The following is a 17,338-nucleotide window of genomic DNA, read 5'->3' on the forward strand; positions in this document are numbered from 1 at the left end:
TTACTAGGAGCTACCATCCTCCACGATGAAGGCTGTGGTAGCTTTACAAAGCACACGTTAAATAAAACAACAGTATCTTCGGCCAGAACAGACTACAGGCATACCAAACACGATTTTCCTACTTACATCTTGAATTATCAGGGCTCCAGCTGGCCCCCAAAAGCCACAAACTACCTTACAGGCTTGGACACGGACTCCTGGAAACGTGTCAGCTGCACAGCAACCCCCTCAAGGCGAGAGGGAGTAGAGAGCTTCACCATCATCATCATCATCCCTCCCAGCGAGGCAACTGCCCACCTCCCTGTCTAAGGAAACGTTACGGATCCCAGCACACAATCCAAGCCTTGATTACAAGCCAGCCTCTGTGTTGCGGCAGGGTAACTGGTGGGCCCTGGAACCGAACACCTTCACGCTTGCTAATGCACTAAAACACAACGCCAAGCTGACACGTCTAATTATTCAATTACATAGGGAGTAATTTTGCTACTAACGTACAAAGTCAAGGGACATCTCAATAACAGACCCTTTAGTCCTGTCTGTAACGAACAAAGAAATATATAACCCCATTTTGGCAACTCCTGATACACTCCTGCATACAAATCTTTGTGTCACTGTATATAAAACATACATGTGATTATACGTACACACGTCTGCGCACGCATTTGCCCTGTGGAGACACCCAAGAATCACAGAAGGGTCTGGGTGGGAAGGGACCTTCAAAGCCCACCCAGCCCAACCCCCCTGCCAGGAGCAGGGACATCTCCAACCACATCAGGTTGCTCACAGCCCCGGCCAACCTGGCCTGGAATGTTTCCAGGGATGGGGCATCCACTGCCTCTCTGGGCAACCTGGGACACTGCTCCACCACCCTCAGCATAAAAAATTTTTTGCTAATATCGAATTTAAATCTACCTCCCTCTATTTTACACTTTGCACTACTGCTTTTCCTTGTGCCATAAGACCAGCTGCCAAAAGCTTCACGACTCCATATGAGAAATTGCTGGATCAATGAAAAGCAGCATCCCGTTACACACCGAGCCAGTAGGGACACACAGCTCTGGCTCTCTATTCGCGCTCTGCTAGTAAGCGTATTTGCTTACATAACTAATAAGCTCAAACAAAATTTCTTTCATGTGAACACCAGCTCAGTCTCAGGGCGTTTACTACTTTCACCAGTTCGCCGTTTGCCCAGTGATCTATCATCATCAACACAAGTGCTAAAACATCACCTAGCAGGTCAGAATTCAGAGAGCCGTGGCTCGTCTCGCAATGTAAAACCTAACTTTGTCGCAGTTGCATCAGCCCAAAGGACATTTCACTGCTTCCCCTGATTCAAAAGCAACTTGTCCTGGGCTATCCAAGAACATTTGCTCACACTTTCGTTGCCTTCCAGAGCGGTAGCACCAGTTTACACCGTTTCACTGTAGAGTGGAAGCATTTTAAGCCATCGCATTCCTCCTTGACTGGTCTGCCACATTCATTCACTGGATCAGTATCAGGAACAGCCCCTCACACCTATCGTTCCCCAGCTTTCTGGCTCATGCCTTAATCCCTTCAATCTAAACACCACATCTGGATTACCAAGAACCCAGGAAGGTATGATCCTACACCCACAAATAATTCCTCTTTTCTAAGGGGAAGAAGTGCCAAGTCATTTGCTGTCAGCTCAGGGATCCTCCTGAACCTCAGCCAACGAGTCGACTCCGAGACACCGCTTGCTGCGCGTGGACTGAGGCGTCCCTCCGCCACCCTTTGCAAAGGCTCCCCGCGTCCAGGGAAGTCGTATTTCCACAGCGGTGCGTGAACAGCAGTCGTCTCGGGGCTGGCTGCAGGCACACCTTACCCACCTGTTTTACGTTGTATCCCGCTTTTGCGCTCGTTTCGATGAACATTACATTCAGCTCTTTGGCTTTTCTTTCTCCTTCCTCAATGGACACTTGTCTGGGGAAGATAACACAGAATTAGTTAAAAAAAAAAAAAAAAACAGACAACTTGAAAATTAAGATTTTTGTCTTCAACCCAAGGAGATGACTTCTTCTTTATAGTTCTGACAGGTGGCTTTTACAAAGCTGTTCTAACACAGGACCACGTGTAACCATCTCATATCAGATTAATTTTGTCCCGTTTGCCACCGGCTGGGTGTCCCACCCACTACAGCAAAAACTGGGGGAAATTTTCATCCAAGAGCAACCATACAAAAATCAGGAGGTAGCTGAGAGGCGTGCGTGTGCGTAAACAACTCTTAATAGGATGCTATGAATCTGAAGTAAGGGTCACGAGCGAAGCTATTCTGAGGAAACGGGAATTTCAGTCAAATCCAGAAAGCTCCCCTCTCGTGCTTTTGTTTTACCTTTGTGACTTTTCCTCGTTTGTGTTAAGGAAATCATAAACTCAGAATAAGCAGAGTACACAACGCAGCAAAAGCTGAAGATGCACAACTTCTAATGAAAATGTTTCAGTTTGCCAACTCAGGAAAACCTCTGAAGAGTTTTAAAACGGAGGATTACTTGCACCAATCATTTATATCTGAGCTAATCTGTTAAGCATTAATATTTGTAACGACTTTAGCTTATTCCTTCACTGAGGGAGTTTGCAGTTAACATTCCGTTCTCTCCTGACATCTGAACAATTTGCTGACAGTTTCTCAACTCATTCACAGCAGCGTGCTGGAAACTTGTGCTGAACCAAACGAAAGAAGTTCTAAAATTGAGATTTCTCTAGTCACAGCCATCTCCAGCAGAGTCAAAACAAGCTGGAGCATTTTGGGGAGAGAAAAAAAAAAAACAACACCAAAAAGAACACTTAGGTTTTTTTGAAAACAGTTGTCTAGGAGAAAAGAGCAGCAGATTAAGAAAAAACGTTTGAAACATGAGTTATTCCTCCATACCTCTTATCTGCTAGGTCTGTTTTGTTTCCCACCAGCATAATGATGACATCACTGCCCCGTTCCGTTCTGACATCATCAATCCATTTCGTTGTTTGCTGGAACGAGTTTACATCTAACAGAGAAGAGCGGAGAGGATTATCACTGCAGGTATTCTTCAGAGGTGGCTGGGAAATACATCTAAGTCTCACATAAACGCTTCGTATTCTCCGGAATTGGCGTAGGAGGGTCATGAAGAGCCAGCAAGTGGAACCCTGAGTCTCCTACTCCGACACAAATTAAAACTTCGGTGTTAACTTAAAATGGACTAGCACGTCACACTGCTCATGCCTCTTGCTCATCTACAAAGAGGTTCCTACAGTTCTGCTGCTTCTCAAAAGTACTTAATACCAGTACTTAGTGCCAGCTACACATTTTGGACAGCTTAATTGCTTTTTACTTGCTAGGTTCAGGATTTCCTCTAGGAAATATCAGGGTCACACAACATACTAGCAACGCCTGTGTCACTGACCAGCGAGTTCAGAAGAGTTTCTGAATCAGAAATACAAATTTAGCCTGTCCACAGGCACTTTTTCTTAATGATACATCCTTAAAAGCTGCAAAATCAGAATTTTAGGAAGCTATCCTCATCTAACGAGGAAAAGTTGCATCCCGTAAGGAAAAACGAGTTGTACAGAAGCTGCCACGCAGCTCAGCATTTGCCAGCTCCCTACACAAGGAGTATCTGAGTTGGGTTTTCCTGTATTTGAAAAGGGGGGAGGCTCTGCAGCAGCCCTCCACAAGTATTGATTTTTTTTAATGGCTTCTACTGCATAGCAATATATCGTACGCCAGGCAGTCAAGACTTGATCGCTTGCCAGCGCCTTAATTCTTCTCTTTACTACCTGGTAATGCAGAATTTGCTAGGTCAGGGAAAAAAAAATTCAAAGTTCACAGCTAACCTGTAATTTTAACTCAAACGAAAGTGCTATTTTTAACAATTAGAGCTTTTCTAAGTAAAGCCTGTGCTCCTGCTGTAATCTCCCAGTATTTATAAACCAACAGACAAGCAGTTTGGCATTTGTATAGAATTAGGCTGTCGCTCTCAGTCAGTTCTGGTCTAGAACTGAAAGGTTTAGCTCTCCTAAAACAAAATTTCTGCTCTTTGTAAATACAGAAAGCTGGTAAGTTAGGGGTCTCTGGACTGAGAGGAGGGGCAGAGGAGAAGGGTTGAGAAAGCACTAATATTTTAGTTCACAAAAGTGTACATACCTTAGTAAGAAATGACAGAGCAATTGTTACAGGGTAAAGGCTTAGCGGTAAGTTTTACACATTGCAAAATGTGGAAGTGAGTGATTCAAATGAAAATGGGACGTTAATGCATTTTCCACCCCCCCCAGCCCATGCCCAGACTGTTTGGGGGGGAGGGGAGGTCAAATGGAGTGAAGCAAGCTACAGCTATCAGTGCAAAGTCTGGAATTGAAGGGTTCAGATCTCCATGAACATGATTCAGGTGGTTGAGACCAAAAGTTACGGGTGATATTACGATCAAAAAGCAGATGGAAGGGGGTAAAAATGCAACAAGACCAGCCAGGACTCAAGGCTTCAGGAGAAGGTGATGGGAAAGGGTTACAAACCGATGTCATTTGTAAGAGTTTATACATTACAACAGCAGCGATCAGGTGGCTATCAATTAAAACTCGACTATAATAAAAGAAAATAAAGTATTTTTTCATGCCAGAATGAAGAACAAGCAGATGACTGTGACAGGACATGCAAAGCTAGGCTAAAGGATGAAAGGGGCAGAGTATTAGAAACGCAGAATTCCCCCCACTCACTTGTGATATCATAAACAACAACTGCAACAGTGGAGTCACGAATGTAGCTAGGAATCAAGCTCCTGAACCGTTCTTGACCTGCTGTGTCCCATAATTGCAACCGTACCTAACAAAATCAGTCAAACAAGCAAGAAAAATAAGAAAAAAGGTCAAACCCAGTGCAATATACCTACTTGTGATATCGTAAACTACTACAGCAGCGGCAGAGTCACGGATGTAACTGGGAATGAGGCTACGGAAACGTTCCTGACCCGCAGTATCCCACAGCTGCAACCTGATCTGTGGGTGGGAGAAAATTAAAAAAGCCAAACTGCCACTAAAAATAAAAGAGTAAATAAATTTCACTTTTTTTTTTTTTGAAAAAAAAAAAAAGCTAAATAAAAATTATAAACTCATGCAGGAGATGACTGGGGACTGAAAGCAGTTTGCCAAACTGGTGCACCTATCTTGGCTTTCCGCTGTCTTTACTTTGAAAAAAAATCCTTCCCTTCCAAAAGGGGAGAAATAGAACTCCTCAGCTTTCACACTGAGAGGACCAAGAAGAAAACCAAGGCAAACGTTCACCTGCAGTTCTGCCTACACAAGATTTTCCTGCTCTGCTGCTATCCTTCCTCAGGACTCCAGCACGTAACCTCCAGCGTCCTGGAGGACGGCTGCTGGTGGAAGGATCGGACCACACCCCACGCTTCTCAAGGCAGAGCCTTCAACTGCTGTCAAAGCACTGGAAAAGCGGCTAACGCGAATTTTCCAAGGAGGATAAAACTCTAGTTATTACTATAGTTGTTACTGCAAAGTAACGTGCACACAGAGGAGGCTGAACGTCTCTTACCATCAAGGTTCTGAAAAAAAAGGCAAGATAAACCAAAAGCAACACGCATGGCAAGATGCGCAAGGGCCGGTTTTGCTACGGAAAGGGCATCCCGTCGCTCAGGCGCTTTGAACGCGGCCACGTTTACTGTGGGTTTATACAATACCGTAAGCTCTGCAGCACTGCACAACTGGCTTCTGCAAACAGCTCAACGGCTGAATTCTTAATTAAGAATCTGAGCTCGTTTTAAACCACAGACTTGCTTCCACAGAGGAGTGATTTAATTTCAGGAACGAGAGCTGCACCAAGCTAAGAAACAAGGATCGTTTGTGGATTACGGCTGAAGGCAGCCTTCCTTTTAAACACGCAATATTAAGAGCTATCAAGCTAGCTATTAACGGGCAGCATTTGGCCATCTGTATTTTATCCTCCTGTCTTGTCACACCAAAACCTGAAGGGGTTAAGCACGGTCCCTTTCTCTAAATTCTCACCGTTATGCCCTCCTCAAACTATCAGCTCTTTCTTCAAAGAGGATGAGGCTTTAGCACCTTCTGCCGCCTGTGAAACGGCACTGGGGAGCCCTCCCGGGATGAGCCAAGCGGTGATTCCCCGTTTCCCCAGACAGAGAAGGGAGCCGTCTCCGCGGCGCTTGTCTGGGAGCAGCTGGTAGCTGAAGGCTCGGTCTGTCTTCCAAGCGAGCTCAGCACCGCGGGCTGCACAATTACCACAGATGCTCATCCTCATTCCTACCGTACAGAGGGAAGCGCGACAAAAATCTTACTCACTGTTCGATCCTCCAAATACATGGTTTTCGATAAGAAGTCAATGCCAATTGTTGCCTGTAAAAAAAAAAAAAGAAAAAAACAACACTTAAATAAAATGTCAGGACAACTGTAGTGATTTTGAGGGGAGCGAGCATTACTGACACGGCACCTGTGGTGCATCTGCAAGAAAAACATGCTGGTTTTGCATAATTTCAAGATATGGCTCTACATATAAGTAAGATTCAATAAGCAGTTTCCTTAATATCCACCACCAAAACAGTATCTTAAAGCACAACAAGTTGTTAACCTTAATTTCAGTTTATACACATCAACAGTTTAACTCACAGACTCATAAGGACATCTGCAAGGATTTTACGCATAAGTCAGGGTCCCTCAGCTGAACCAGGACATCTGGGCACATTCTGCTCTTCCTGACTGCCAAATACTTCATGTGGGCCCGTGCCAACCTCATGGGGTTCAACCAGGCCAAGGGCAAGGTCCTGCACGTGGGTCAGGGCAATCCCAGCACAAATCCAGGCTGGGGGGGAACGGATGGAGAGCAGCCCTGAGGAGAAGGACTTGGGGGAGCTGGTGGGCGAGAAGCTCAACACGAGCCGGCAACGTGCGCTCACAGCCCAGAAACCAACGGCACCCTGGGCTGCACCCCCACAGCGTGGGCAGCAGGGCGAGGGAGGGGATTCTGCCCCTCTGCTCCGCTCTGGGGAGACCCCCCTGCAGCGCTGCGTCCAGCTCTGGAGCCCCCAACAGCAGAAGGACGTGGAGCTGCTGGAGAGGGTCCAGAGGAGGCCACGCAGATGCTGAGAGGGCTGGAGCAGCTCTGCTGTGAGGCCGGGCTGAGAGAGCTGGGGCTGTTCAGCCTGGAGAAGAGGAGGCTCCGGGGAGAGCTGAGAGCGGCTCCCAGTGCCCAAAGGGGGCTGCAGGAAAGGTGGGGAGAGGCTCTTCAGCAGGGCCTGGTATGACAGGACGAGGGGTCATGGTTTTAAAATAGAAGGAGGCGGATTCAGACTGGATATCAGGAAACAATTTTTTACCCTGAGGGTGGTGGGACACTGTCCCAGGTTGCCCAGAGAGGCGGTGGATGCCCCATCCCTGGAAACATTCCAGGCCAGGTTGGCCGGGGCTGTGAGCAACCTGATGTGGTTGGAGATGTCCCTGCTCCTGGCAGGGGGGTTGGACTAGATGACCTTTGAAGGCCCCTTCCCACCTGAACCCTTCTGTGATTCTATCTTAAGCCCTTTTCATCAAGGCTAAGGTGGACACCTAAAGCTCACTGCAGCATAACTGCACCCACGTTTGCAGACACTAGTGGGAGCTTCGCGTAGAACATCCTTCCGTGTGCTTAGAAGAAAGAGCAAAGCACCACTAAGCACAATCAAGAGCTGCTTCTTCAATCCAAGACCTTCACCCCATTTTTCAAGGCTGTAGCGAGGGTGAATCCAGGCTCTCGTAGTTTGTTTGCGGCAGGGATAGGATGGAGCTGACCTGTTGGGGCTGTAAGGCTGCCCTGGCTTCAGCAGGACGCTGAGCATCTCAAGCTGCTGCACCGCTCCGCAACAGAGCCTGGAAGATGTTCCAAACAAATTGATTTGAAAAGAAAGACCAAAACCTGATAAGAGGTAATTCTCTCAGCTAGGGCAAAGAGGTTTGACACCACCTCTTCCCCGCTCTCCCAGGCTGAAGCAGGTATTTCTAACAGAAAGTCTGTTTCACTGTATACACTCGAGATTGTTAGAGTGCTGTTATGCCCTCACTACACACCCCCGTAATTAATTCCTTGTTTTCTGCCAGGTATTCTATGTGGTAGGAATAAAGAACAGAGCCAGCCAGCCTGCTTGTGAGCAATACATGAAAACCAGCCACAAAAGAATTTAAAGAAGCAGAACTGAACAATCCAAACTGAATTTCCATTTGCAACTAAACACAGCGCGCCAGAAAAACTCTCCTGGCTGGATCAGGACAGCAGAGTTGGAGTACCGGAGATGCAGACGGGAAAAATAAAGAGTGGTGGATCCCAGGATGGATACCCAGTGATTTTTTTCACCTGTCACCAAGAACTGTGACATTATGAGTTCAGAGCGATGACACTGGAACTGTAAGGTGGGTATGAGAAGCCTCAGAAGACTGCTGCAACAGCATGCTTCCCTTCTGCTTTGGTTCTCCTTTGTTTTGGTAGAGGACTCCTCGGAAGATTGCCTCAAAGATGCTTCTATCTTCCCTCACATCTATCTGATTTCACTTTATAGAAGAAGAGCTACAAAACCCCCAAGATCTCACCCCACGTATATGAGTCAGGATCTCATTCTGGCTGACAAAGTGCTGGGGACTTAAATTTTCTCTCAGGAGGAGCTGGAACATCAGCTGCAAAGCCCCAAACCTGCCTCAGCCTGTACTTCGTGCCATCCCTCCCACACAGCTGCGCGGCAGCAAGAAGCTCTGAAGCTCACTCGTCGCTGTCAGAAGTCCCTGTATGTCTGGTGGAAACGCAAGCGTCGCGCAGAAATGCATCGGGTCGGTGAGATTCCTGCACTTGAACGCTCACGGCATGGGAAACGCAACAGGAAGGCCTTGGAAAAATCTCATTTTAGATCTGGGCAATGAAAATATTTGTGCTTACGGGCTTCAGAAGAACGTACGGCAGGTCTCTTACCTTCAAGCTGTGAAATGGCTCTTGACCTACGCACCAAATTAGCAATTACAGGGAATAACTTCCAGCCAGATTTACTTGTCCACCTGTATTGTTCTGTGTCACAGAGAAGCGGCAGTACCAAGGACAGGATTCAAGCACTCTCTATACTCCAGACTTTTACCAAAATATATAACCTACCAAGAGGTCTTCTGTCACAATTCTGACAAAAGGAGAAAAAAAGCTTGGGCGATCTTTACGGATGAGTTGCAAAGAAGAGCCGTGCGATGGAAGAGCAGAGAAGTCTGCTTACTGATGGGGAAAAATACACGGACATGAAAGGAAGCTAATTACTGTCATCAAGGTGGAGGCAGGTTTAACCCGCTTGTGAAACGCTGTGCGCCACGGGGAAGCAGCAGGAGCTGCTCTGAAGGTGACGTGAGGTGCTGCGAGGCTCAGTCGATAAGTTTAAAGAAGATAAGAAGAACAAAAAAGCTGGAGAGGGCCACGCTACGGCTGGGGTCACGTATGAGGACACTTTTTGGCCCATCTGTCCTTGCCCCACCGTCTAATAAGGAATGTTGTTACCCCGTTTTACAGACTATACGTGCTGATGCAGGATTACTCAAGACTACGCAAGGAAGCCTGAGGCAAAGCAAGAACCTGAATTATCCTTCAAACCATAGGCCAGCGTTTCAGCTCAACGCTGTCCTCCCTTCTCCCCTCCTCCAAGAGGCTGAAGCTGAAGGGAAGCGTGGCCTGTAATTCTCCTCTTACATAACACAGAGAATCATCATGTTTGCCAAGGTTGGTCTTTCATTATACATCACACACGGTGCCACAGAACAGGGAAAAGTCTTTGCCAGCGTGTCCACGGAGAGGAATCACTCCTGGTAAAATATACACCACCCAACGGCCATTTTATTTCAGGTGTTTGGGTTTCCTGGACGCAGTACAAGGAGTTCTTGTTCGATTCACAAACGCCGCTTTCATGAGAACAGCTTATTAATAAGCTACAGGCAGCAGCTGAATTCCTCGTATCCAGCAGCAAGCAAAAGCAAACTAATGCACAGCATGGATTTTATCAAATGGCAGCTTTCTATTTTTACCAACCCAACACAAAAAAAAAAAAAAAACCTTGTTCAAATGATAGGTTGTGGCAGCTTTCAGAAAATACGCATTCAAAATTTATCAGAAATGTCCAGAAGGAGCAAATCACCCATCAAGTAACCCACAGCTCCAGTTAACACGTACGCGGTTTGATTCGCGTTATCGTTCAAGTGCTCGGCTTTCAGAGGTCTCTGTACAATCCTGGGCACGGAGAAATTCATATTCTGGTCTGATGCTGACATGCGGTGTGATTTTGGTCAAATTATTGGAGCTTTTATGACTCATCCTCTCTTCCAGTTGTAGCAAAATAGGACGTATCGCCCTACCTCAGTCATGATTTTGGTAAAACAGAGGTCTTTGGGTGAACGACACTATACCAAGTACGTTAACACCCAAACTAGGCACGCAGCGATGGCTAAATTGGAGCTATCTTGTAAACCCTTAAGATTTCTTACTGGTTTAAGTCCCACTCATTCATTTTGCAACCATCTAGTATGTTGTATCAGACCAGCTTCCCATGGAGACAACTGCATTATCATAAAGCACAGAGGGTCAAAGCTCTTCAAGGAAGAACTAGGACACAAGCTCCGGAGAGAAAAGGAGCAGACCTGAAAGAAAAATACTGTGGGGAAAAAAAGCGCAGATTAAATAAAAGCACTGCGTTCACATGGCCGTGTAATTACAGCGGGTAGGATCTGAAAGGATGTTTGCTCCCTTGGGAGAGATGATGTGTACTCTAGCCCTCCCACGCCGCAGCAGCTTTGCTTCTCCCATCGTTAAGCGAGGACTTGCATCTCATTCTACCCAACTCGCCTAGCAGCAGCAACAAAGAACTACTGAAGAGGCAGGAAGGAAATCACTAAAGGGTGAAGAGATTTAAAGGAGATATTTGGAGAGACACTAAGTAACAGAAGAGTCACAGCATTTTTCTTTTTCTTTTTTTTTCACATTACCTCCTCCTCCCACCGCCCTAACAAACCCTTCACATCCATCAGGGAACAGATTTTTCTCAGCTTAGTGCATTCAGAACGTCGCCAACTGTAACCAAGTCATGAAGCATGTACTGCTTGGAGAAGACACACTTTATGGAACCAAAATAATTTTATAGCTTGCCACCTTTTCAAGCTCATCTTCAGTTCTGGGTGCGGGCAACAATGATCGCTCTCGTGGAATTTAGAAACGCTACGCGAGCAGAATCCAGCACGGAAATGCCGTTCTGAAAGGTTATTAAACTAAAAAGCTGAAAGATTTCACAGTTCAGAATTCGGTCAGTGTACCGACTCTTGCCCGCTGCAGTCCAATGGATTCTTCCTGCAACGGAAGACACGGCAGCAGAAACCAGTGAGAGGGATTAATTTACCTGGTAGGTGTTGTCAAAGCTGTCATACATGAACCTGGTGATCAAGGAAGTCTTCCCCACTGAAAATAGAAAAAAAAAAGCACAGATTAAATGAACAATTTCAGCGCAAGTTTTAAGCAAATGATTTAAAAATGGTTTCAGGAGTTTTACAGATCCATACTGCGCAATTAAACTTCCTACAAGAAAAGAGCGGTTATTTGGCTTTAAAACTGCAAAGTCACTAGTGGACACATTTGTTCTGGAAAAGGTTGGCTCCTGTATCATTCCCAAGCATCCATTTTACTCTTAAACATTCAGATTCAAAGCGAAAATTGAAATAGTTTGACCATTTCAGTTTCTACCAAGTCATTCAGAAATTTCAGTTGAACTGAGTGAACAAACGTAACGGGTCTGACAAGAAATTATGATAAACAAGACAGCTCTTCTCGCTCATAAAACAAGGTAGCTATGTCGCTTTAGAACACATCTCGCCGCGCATCTCCTCGATGCCACGCTCTCCGTATCCGTCACACCAGCGGCAGTCCCTGCTGCGGCACCGCGGTAGCGTAAGACAAGAAGGAAGAGCACCGTCGTCGAGAGGCCTGTTCACCATCTGCCCCCAGCCCTCACCACTCCATTAACCTCATCCTGCCTCCGACAACATATTCACTGCACCTTTTTGCACGAGCAGGTTCATTGGCTGTTAAAAATGCCGTTATCCACCCCAGCGACGGCTGCAGCTCCTGCATGCTACATCCTGACCAGCAAGATATGTGGGAACTGCAACATCTCAACCTGCCTCCTTTCAGTATAGGATCACAGAAGGGTTTGGGTGGGAAGGGACCTTCAAAGCCCACCCAGCCCAACCCCCTGCCAGGAGCAGGGACATCTCCAACCACATCAGGTTGCTCAGAGCCCCGGCCAACCTGGCCTGGAATGTTTCCAGGGATGGGGCGCCCACCGCCTCTCTGGGCGACCTGGGACAGTGCTCCACCACCCTCAGCGTTAAAAATTTTTTCTAATGTCCAATCTGAATGTGCCTCCCTCTATTTTGAAACCATCACCCCTCGTCCTGTCCCAGCAGGCCCTGCTGAAGAGTCTCTCCCCACCTTTCCTGCAGCCCCCTTTGGGCACTGGGAGCCGCTCTCAGGTCTCCCCGGAGCCTCCTCTTCTCCAGGCTGAACAGCCCCAGCTCTCTCAGCCCGGCCTCACAGCAGAGCTGCTCCAGCCCTCTCAGCATCTGCGTGGCCTCCTCTGCACCCTCTCCAGCAGCTCCATGTCCTTCTGCTGTTGGGGGCTCCAGAGCTGGACGCAGCGCTGCAGGGGGGTCTCACCGGAGCGGAGCAGAGGGGCAGAATCCCCTCCCTCGCCCTGCTGCCCACGCTGCTGGGGATGCAGCCCGGGACGTGGGATGATGAAACACACTTAATAATAGACAAATTATTTCAGAAACGACTCAAGTTACTCAAGAATGTATCACCTCTCATTTTTTCCTTCTAACCTCCTTGCAGCTGGGATTTGCCACCTCAGGCTGGCAGGGGAGAAGAGCCTTGTGACTCGTCACCCATCAAACACGGCAGGAAGAGATAAAGGGCAGTTAGGTGTCCACCAGCCAAAGCTTGTGCTCTTCAAACCAGCTTCCAGAGATGTTAGCTCTCTGCAAGGGTGACCAGCAAGAGACCAGTGGAACTTAAGCCAGCATTTTGGGGGTGGGTTTTTTCAAAGAGTTTTGGGTTTTTTGTTTGTTTGTTCTTTTGGTTTTTTTTATCTTAATATAAAACTTTCAACAAAATCTCCAGTATCATACTTAAGCATCTGCAAACTTCAGTTAACTCTGCAAGAGTTAAAAGCTAACAGGAATCCAGCAGACAGCCTCTGAGAAATGGATTTTCCCAACTGACAAAATTTGAATTCCTCAGTGAATTCTTAACATATTCCATAGGCATGATCAGGATTCCCACAAAGTTAAAAAGCTGCCTTCGCAAAGGTAAAGCAAATATTCCCTTTGGGGAGCAGGTTTTTGGAAACAAGGCATCTCAGAGGGGCAGGGTTCCTGAAATAATTTGCTTTGGTAAGTGAAGAAAACTGAAGTCTTCTTGGCAAGTCATTTCCCTTCCTGCTGTACACTGAGATATCCTGGATGGAGTCTGTCCAGGAACTGTAAGATCTGAAAAAGAATATTTCATATTCTTGGAGCTTCCCTCCCTTCACTCATTTCACAAAAAGAGGGGGAAATAAGGTGCTGTTTGGCTTGCTTACATTTAAACATCTGCTTCAACCAACGTTTGGATAGAGTGTCTTAATGCACTTCAGTTCTAAGACATTTCTTCTCCAAACAGACCGAGGTTTGCTTTACATACTGTGTCAACAGGCACCAGATCAGGTTGGTATTAACGCCAACTGCTTCCAGTTTTAATTCCACCTCGACTACTGAAGCATCACTATTTCTCCTTTAAAAAAAAAAAACAGCTTGCTTTAGAAATGCTGGCAGAAGTGAAAGCCCACAATTCCCACTGTATCTATAATTAAAAGGAAAAGCCAGTGCACCTTCCCTTCAGAAATTCACAAGTTTGGATTATATAAACGGACACCTTGTCCAGAGGGTTACAGGCTTTAAATATTTGTCAAACCCGTTTCTCCCACACAGAGGCAGAGCACAGGCCGTGGGCCCGCCGTAGCTCAAGCACCGTCACGCGTGATTTCGTGACTGCAGTAAACGTGCTGATTGTACTTATGATGGATCTAATACAACAGTTACAAACTAAATTCCCAGGAAGACTAATCCCACAGCAGCCAGCACACCACAACCCGCAGAAATCCTGAGCTTTTTCCCCCTCCCTTGGCAGAGGAACGGGGAAAGGCCTTGCATCCAGTTCACCATTCGCTTTGGGAGTCAGGCCCCTGGGCTCTTGGATGATTTTTATTTTTATATCTGGTTTTATTCGGAACATCATAACAAAGTGTTAAGCCTCTGTGGATGACTAAAAATAAACAAAAATAACAATAATAAAGAGTATTCCCCCAAAAAAGAACCCATTTATTGACTGAGGATCTGCAGGAGAGTCTGAATCCCATTGTTGCGTATTTTCGCTTGCTTTCTATTCTATCTTGCTGGTTGCACGCTTATCAAATTCACAGAAGGCATTAATTTGGGAGTGATTGCAAGCAACTCAGGGGACAGAATTAGAATGCAAAACAATCTCGAAAAATGCAGAAGTGACCTCAAGAGGAAAATGAAGCTCAGCAGAGAGCAGCAGGACAGGGTAACGCACACAGACAACAACCGGCTGCTTAAAATACAGATTGCAAGGAACTGGGTAAGCAATCTGGGTGTTACAGCCAAAGGAAGCAGATAAGACAGTCAAGACTTCATTAAAAATACTTTTTTTTTCTTTTTTAATAAATCTACTGGGTTAATTTAATCTCCTGGAAAAATTTCAACACACAGATATGTCCAGGGCAGCATTAGTCAGCAATGCAGTGGCATACAATGTCCTTTAGGCCAAAATATTTCTGGTATGCTGCTGGGACCAAAAAAAAAAAAAAAAAAAGTTAACATTATCCTTGAAGGAATAAAGGAGGTGGGGGAGGAAACGCTGCGAATGGGGTTTTATCGCAGTGCGCAGCTTCGGCTGGAGCAGCGAGCGGGGTTCTGCCGGACGCACCGACAGAAAGTGAGGAAAAACCTCAGTCCAAGAAAAGGAGATTTTTGGCGAGAAGAAAAAGGCAGCTCGCATAGTTTACACAGAACTGAAAGGTAACGGACAGCAGAGAGGCAACTTAGTGATAAGGAAAGGCGGCCTCCAGCCTCTCTTCCTTCTGCAAATCACGAGCTAAAAGCTGAAAGCCAAGTTCAAACCAACTCCCACCAGAAAAGGTACGCAATTTTAAAGGCGAGGGTAGTTAAACTCTGAAATAACCTGCGCAGCTGGGCCGCGGATTCTCCTCCGTCCCTTGGCACGCAGACTTGTCAGACGCCATTCCATCGCAGGAATGTACAAGCAAGGCATCTGAGAATTTTCTGAAGCAGAGGGAAGCTAAGAAAATAAGTGATTAAGGAACCACTTGTTCCAACACTGCACCTGAACACCTATTTCGGAAACTCTTCTGTCGTGCAGCAGCTGAACAGCAGTAGTGGTCTGGGTTTCGTTAGGTAAGTTTTCTGCGGTCCAGGGAAAACCAAGTCCATGTTATCAGCTCCCCATCACACAGCTATGGCTCAGACAGAGATTATCAACGTACGCTCCTGGATGGGGAGGCACCCAGTTCCAGTGGGGATTTTTAAGCTTGCATCTGCCCCGCTCAGATGGTTTTCTTCAGCTGTATCAGCTCTGGAAGAACCTGGACCTGGAGATCACTGGTGGCTCCCATACCGAACAAGCTACCCACCCTCCTCGCCATCAAACCTGAACAGAACGTAACAGCTGCAATGTTTTAATACATTATGGAACAGAAGTTGTTCCGATATATAAAAATAGGAAACTCCTAAACAGAAAGGTTTGATCACTGGCTCAGCACAGAAACAAGTAGATGCCCAAATCCTAACATCTTCCTAAATCAGCAAAATATCCAAGACACAGAATCGAGTTAAAAGATGGGAACTTGTGAAGTTCCTACCAGCGAAATTGCCATTAACTACGAGGGTCCAAATTCAAAGCTTTCAACAGCTAATTGAGTCAACGTGGTCGATACTCTTTGTCTGGAAGCCTTCAGCCATTTATTCCAGAAAGAGCAGCCATCTGCAAGATGAAATCAATACACTAATCCTGTAGTCCCCGCGACTTTGATCTGACAGCAGCGACCAGAGAGATTTCAAGGTCATTCATCCCATTCTTGAAGACAGCCTTGCCTTGCTTCTGGGGCTTTGCGCGCCGGAGATTCGTACGTCCAACGCCAACCACCGCTAACGACATTGATTAACAGCGGGTACCGACACCTCCTCCATGCCAGCGCGTGCTCCACGCTATGGGCTGTAACGAGTCACTGGGGAGCCTGGCAGAAGAGCCAGGGATGGAAGAGACCCATTAGAGAACACAAGCCATCTCCCTGCCCGCACGGGATTAGAAGGTCATTTGTTGCCAGGCAGACCCTGCAAAAGGGCTCAGGCAACAGCGAAGAGTGGTCTACAACAGAAAAGGAATTGGGATTGGGCCGCTTCTGCCGTGTGGTTTACGAGGAGCAGGCCTCACCTCTCCATTTCATCTTCTTAGGCATCTTTGATATCAGAGATTCGCATCTTGTCCAGGGATTATTCCAGAAAAGTCACACTTAAATCTCCAAGTTCATCCTAGCCGTTGTTTAGCACCTTCAAGGCACCAGTAATAATAAAAAAAAATAAAAAAAAAAAAACAACCAAGAAACACCTGCAAAGCAAAATAATCTTAACCAATCTATACAGCCTTTTCATTGTAACGCTAAAATATTCCACTTGACCTCTCCCAGCTCTCAGAGGCTGACTTGGCTAACAGAGATCCAACTTGCTAAAAGCTAGAAGAGAGGAAGATGAAGAAAGATTATGTACAGATAAATCCGCAGCGTAATCCCGAAATTTCACTTGCCCTTTGCAAGGCTCCTTTAAGATCCGCTTGAAGGCTAAATCCCAGTGGCACTACAACCTTCTTTCACAGATAAGCTCACCTCAAAATCTTCTCTGGAAGGATCTCCTTTACGAGCCACGCCGCAGCACAGCTTATCCAGCGATACCCGAGGTGTCGGCAAGGAACAGTATTTCCTACCGAGAAGTCAAACTCTCTTCTGCGCTCAACTCTCAAAACAGACCTGATACCGCTTGAGGAGCCCTGCTGAAAGTTAAAGCTCTGAGATCTTCCGACGACCGGCCTCACATCAAGTTCCACGCTCGGATTTGCTGGTACTTGAGATGCAATGTTTAAAAGGAGTCACTGAAACTCAAAGATTTAATGCTCAAGATCAAAGAACATGCTAGTCAACATCTGGAGAAACACAACCCAAGG

The 17,338-nt window shown here is 46.4% G+C and overlaps 1 protein-coding gene across 2 annotated transcripts in view; it reads right to left on the reverse strand.

Moving 5' to 3' along the window:
- Window positions 1-17,338, reverse strand: part of RAB6A (RAB6A, member RAS oncogene family) — a 59,654-nt gene that overhangs the window by 12,568 nt on the left and 29,748 nt on the right. Inside the window, exons 2-6 of one of the 2 annotated variants that reach the window (XM_086739789.1) lie at window positions 11,388-11,446; window positions 6,295-6,348; window positions 4,702-4,807; window positions 2,888-2,999; window positions 1,848-1,941 (exon numbers count right to left, since the gene is read on the reverse strand). In XM_086739789.1, the coding sequence (XP_086595915.1) occupies window positions 1,848-1,941; window positions 2,888-2,999; window positions 4,702-4,807; window positions 6,295-6,348; window positions 11,388-11,446 (425 nt within the window). Of the gene's footprint in view, window positions 1-1,847; window positions 1,942-2,887; window positions 3,000-4,701; window positions 4,808-4,874; window positions 4,981-6,294; window positions 6,349-11,387; window positions 11,447-17,338 lie in introns of both variants that reach the window. The other variant, XM_086739788.1, reaches the window with a different exon arrangement.

This window comes from Chlamydotis macqueenii, chromosome 1 (assembly GCF_036417535.1).
Source record: "Chlamydotis macqueenii isolate bChlMac1 chromosome 1, bChlMac1.mat, whole genome shotgun sequence".
Classification (NCBI taxonomy): Eukaryota; Metazoa; Chordata; class Aves; order Otidiformes; family Otididae; genus Chlamydotis; species Chlamydotis macqueenii.